General features: G+C 41.0%; 1 protein-coding gene across 1 annotated transcript in view; it reads right to left on the bottom strand.

The window, feature by feature from the left end:
* LOC119583897 (juvenile hormone acid O-methyltransferase-like) overlaps positions 1-2,067 on the bottom strand; it is a 5,817-nt gene extending 3,750 nt beyond the window's left edge. The window contains exons 1-2 of the mRNA XM_037932614.1: positions 1,862-2,067; positions 113-258 (exon numbers count right to left, since the gene is read on the bottom strand). Of these exons, the coding sequence (XP_037788542.1) occupies positions 113-248 (136 nt within the window). The 5' untranslated portion in view covers positions 249-258; positions 1,862-2,067. The remainder of the gene's footprint in view (positions 1-112; positions 259-1,861) is intronic.
* Between the last annotated feature and the right edge of the window lie 2,016 nt (positions 2,068-4,083).

Raw genomic sequence — 4,083 nt, 5'->3', positions numbered from 1 at the left:
AAACTGTGGCGGTTCATAGAGCACTACGCAGTTTTAAAGACGATAAAATACTGATCTTTATTATTAGTGCCCATTGCTGAGTCAAACATAAATTCCACACATTTCTTCTTACCCGAACCACAACCAATGTCCAGGATGTTCTCGCCCTCCTCCTGCCACGCCATCTGCGGCAGGTATTCTGTAAGCACCACAAGGGCATCGCGTCGTTGAAGGGCGTTGGCCGAGACGTACAGTTGGGCGTCCTCCATTGCTGCTGTGCTAAAGGAATAAGTAATCAAAAGGAATAAAATGGAAATGAAGTTAATACTTACTATAATGAAAAAATGGGTTGATGCAGCGGACAGGTAGATATAAATATATATATTTAAATTAATAAATTGAAATATAATTTCTTGTTACTGTTACTTCTTTGTCGATTTTCTTCTATGGCATTAGTCCATTTACGTTTATAATCAACCTCTTGAGTCTTTCTGACTTTATTTTCTTCTCTGGGTTTTCTGGCAGAAATTCTACTGGAGAGGGCATTCTCTCTCTCTCTCTCTCTCTCTCTCTCTCTCTCTCTCTCTCTCTCTCTCTCTCTCTCTCTCTCTCTCTCTCTCTCTCTCTCTAGGTCAGGGTGGTCTGGCAGGTCGACGGCAAGTTCCTCTTTTTAGACACACTAATTCATTGTTCTGCTGATCACTTTCCTCTTCCCTGTACAAGAAGCATGCAGAGTGAGATGTACGCACAGTTATTTTTCTAACCTCCATCCATGATATGAGGATCATTTACCCTTCTGTTTCATCTTACGCTCTGCACTTACGATTCCCAGTACTTGGATGGAGAGATCAGTTCCCTGTATCTTTAACAAACTGGGCTATTGATAACATGCTGTCTAGAATAGAACCCGTCGTACCTTTTACCATGACTCTCCCCGAGACAGGCTCCGTAACTATCCGTCCGCAGTCTACTCTACGCTCAGTCACTCACTCTCTCAGTTTCAGGATCAGTTGCAGGCAAATATTCTGCATCACAACCTAACCTACACCGGACCTCTTTCTGCTTCTGTTAAAGTGGGCACTTACGCTATCTCATGTTCTCTCTGCAACAGTATCATGGTGAGATTAGTGCTAGTCTCACCAGGCATATCTCAGCAAAAATATGCCATATCCAATAAACACAGCTACGACGCTCTTTCTTGTATTAGGGCAAAATCGCCATCAGATGAGCAGGTCAGGTGGAGTCCTCCTATACAAACGGTTTCACCTCGAACAATAGTTTTTCTCTTTGGGAGTCTCCTACTCCATGGGCCGGCTGTACGTCACATCCTTCGCTTGCTTCTTCCTATTCTTTCTTAATCCATGAGGATTTCGGAACTGGTGGCTCACCTTTCAATAAACCGTTTTTATAGTGTTTTATCATTCATTTGGTACACTGTCAGGAAGGCTGTAAACATGTCCAATCCTTTTGTTTTTGCTGACTAGTTAGGGATTTGCATAAAGCACTGTCAGTTCTATTCCTGTATAAACACCGGTAGGAGACCTTGACGGTTGTCGTGCTGAAGATGTTAAGGGAAGTGCAGATAAAGATATCGAAAGGATGAGGGATCATTTTGTAGTACAGCTTTCGAACTAATTTGGACATGTAAAGAGACCGTATAAAAAATAACAACTACGTACGGAAAAAAAAAACACACACAAACCTAAAATCTAAGAAATCAAAATAAACAAAATATTCCTCCTACTTCTCAGGTCGGGAGGGCGTGAGTGGGCATTGTTTCCTGAGATAACAGACAAAATATGCAAAGAAAGCACATATAGTTCAAAACAACGGAGCAAGAACGAGAAGGTTTATAAATATCTAAAGTGAAAAATCAAATTACCTGGTTAAGATTTACTTAACGGTGAATTCAAGCTTTCCAACAAAGTCGCCCCGGAAACCTTTTCCGCCCAAGGAAGAAACCAGAGAATATCTTCCGCTCAGCAAAAGGCCTACGTGGGACAGGGGATCCTCTTCCTTTGTCCTGTACCTAGACGATGACTTGGACGATGACTTCCAAGTTGTCTTCGATGGTGACTTCGACTTTGGTTCGACGTTTTTGCCCCAGCAAACAAAACGAGTCGTTGCTAGAGTCGGTCACCCCTTTGAAGTGGGAAAAGGGAAGGAGGGGAAGGCCCCCTTTTGTTGGAGGCGGCGCGAAGCCCTTCTGAAGACTTGGGACAGGGTGGGAATATATATCCGGGGCGAGGGCGCGCGGCGTCTGGATGGGCGGCACCTGGGACTTCCTGCCGTCGTATTGTCACCGCTGGGTATTATGTGCCCTGCTTAGCGTGTCTTTTTATAGCAACTATTAGTGTCGGGCATGTAAAGGGGGCCATTAAAAGGAATTGGGGGATGGGGAAAATTTTCATAACCTATTTTAAGAAGGGGAAAAGGATTTAATCGTAAGTCTTTCTGATACTTTTTGATCATCTCTTTTTTAACGCAATTTACAGCTGAGCTCTGAAAACACCACACACACACACAACACACACACCACACACACACACCACACACACACACACCCCAAACCCACACACACACACACACAACCCAAACACTATGTATATATATAATATATATAATATATATATATATATATATTAATATATATATAATATATTATAATAAATATCTCTTTGGGGAAAATAAAAACAAGAAAAAAAAATTTATATATTTCCTGAATAACACTAACTTTTGCCCCTTGAGAAATACAGACCAATTAACAGTAAAAATAACTAATCATTATAATTTAAACATTACCTTTTTTCGTTCCCTTCTTCTCCTTTTTTCCCGTCCGCCATGTCCCCCCGTTTCTTTTATGCTCTTCCCCAAAAGAATCGGGATTATGTCAGGAAAAATGAAGCGAGCCGTAGTGACCCACCGTACCCAAAAATCAGAGGTAGCTTTTACCGTTTTGGCGAATGCCTTAGAACATCTGGTTTGTATACCGATAACACACGCACATACCCACACACACACACACACCAAAAAACACCACAAAATTTTTACATACCACACACCAAAACACCCCACACACACACATACACACCACACACACACACACACACCACACCACACACCCCCACACACAACACACACATATATTATATATTAAAATTATAAATATATATATAATATATATTATATATGCAAGTATACATATATATAACCCCCAAACACCACACCACAACACACACACACCCCCACACACACACACACCAAAACCAAAATATATATATAATATATATAAAATTTTATAATAATTATTTTAAATATATGTAGTATACATATATATAGATACATCATACATATAATATATATATTATATATAATATATATATAATTATATATATAATATTTAATATATTTTATATTTAATAATATATTATTTTATTATTATATATACATATCATATAAATATAATACATGCTACATAACATAATGCACGTATTTTTATATAAAATCATAATAATATAATAGATATACTCCCCCAATATTGGGAACAAGAAAGAGGAGGATGAAAACCGCGGGGACAAAAACGCAAAGCAGACGGCGCCGAGGCCCCCGGCGAGCTCGGAGATGGGTACGACAGCTGGGGGCCCAGCTGGCCCAGGATGGCACCGAAGCGAACTCCAGGACACGCCAGGGTTACCGAGATGATGTTGGACTTGGGGTGGGGGGGGGGGGGGGGGGCGGGGAAGGGGGAGAGGGGGTTTTGAATGTAATTTTACAGTAAGTGAGGTTTATATTATATGTTTATATATACATCATAATATACATTTTCTTCTTTTAAGGGTAGGTTATGTCTGAGCCGCCGTGGTCACAGCACGTACTTAACGTAGTTTTCATGTTGTGATGCTCTTGGAGTGAGTACTGGTAGGGCCCCAGTCTTTCCACGGAGAGTGCCGGGGGTACCTTTTTTAGGTAATCTTTCCTCTTTTTTACCCGGGTTTGGACAGCACTTGATGGGTGGTTTTGGCCCCCCATTTTCTAGGTAGGCAATAAAGGGTAAAGTTCCTTGTCCAAGGAACACGCGGCGGTCGGTGCTCAAACCCCTCGAAT

The sequence above is a fragment of the Penaeus monodon genome, chromosome 17 (genome assembly GCF_015228065.2).
Source record: "Penaeus monodon isolate SGIC_2016 chromosome 17, NSTDA_Pmon_1, whole genome shotgun sequence".
In the NCBI taxonomy this organism is placed as follows: Eukaryota; Metazoa; Arthropoda; class Malacostraca; order Decapoda; family Penaeidae; genus Penaeus; species Penaeus monodon.
This window is presented reverse-complemented; position numbering and strand designations above follow the sequence as displayed.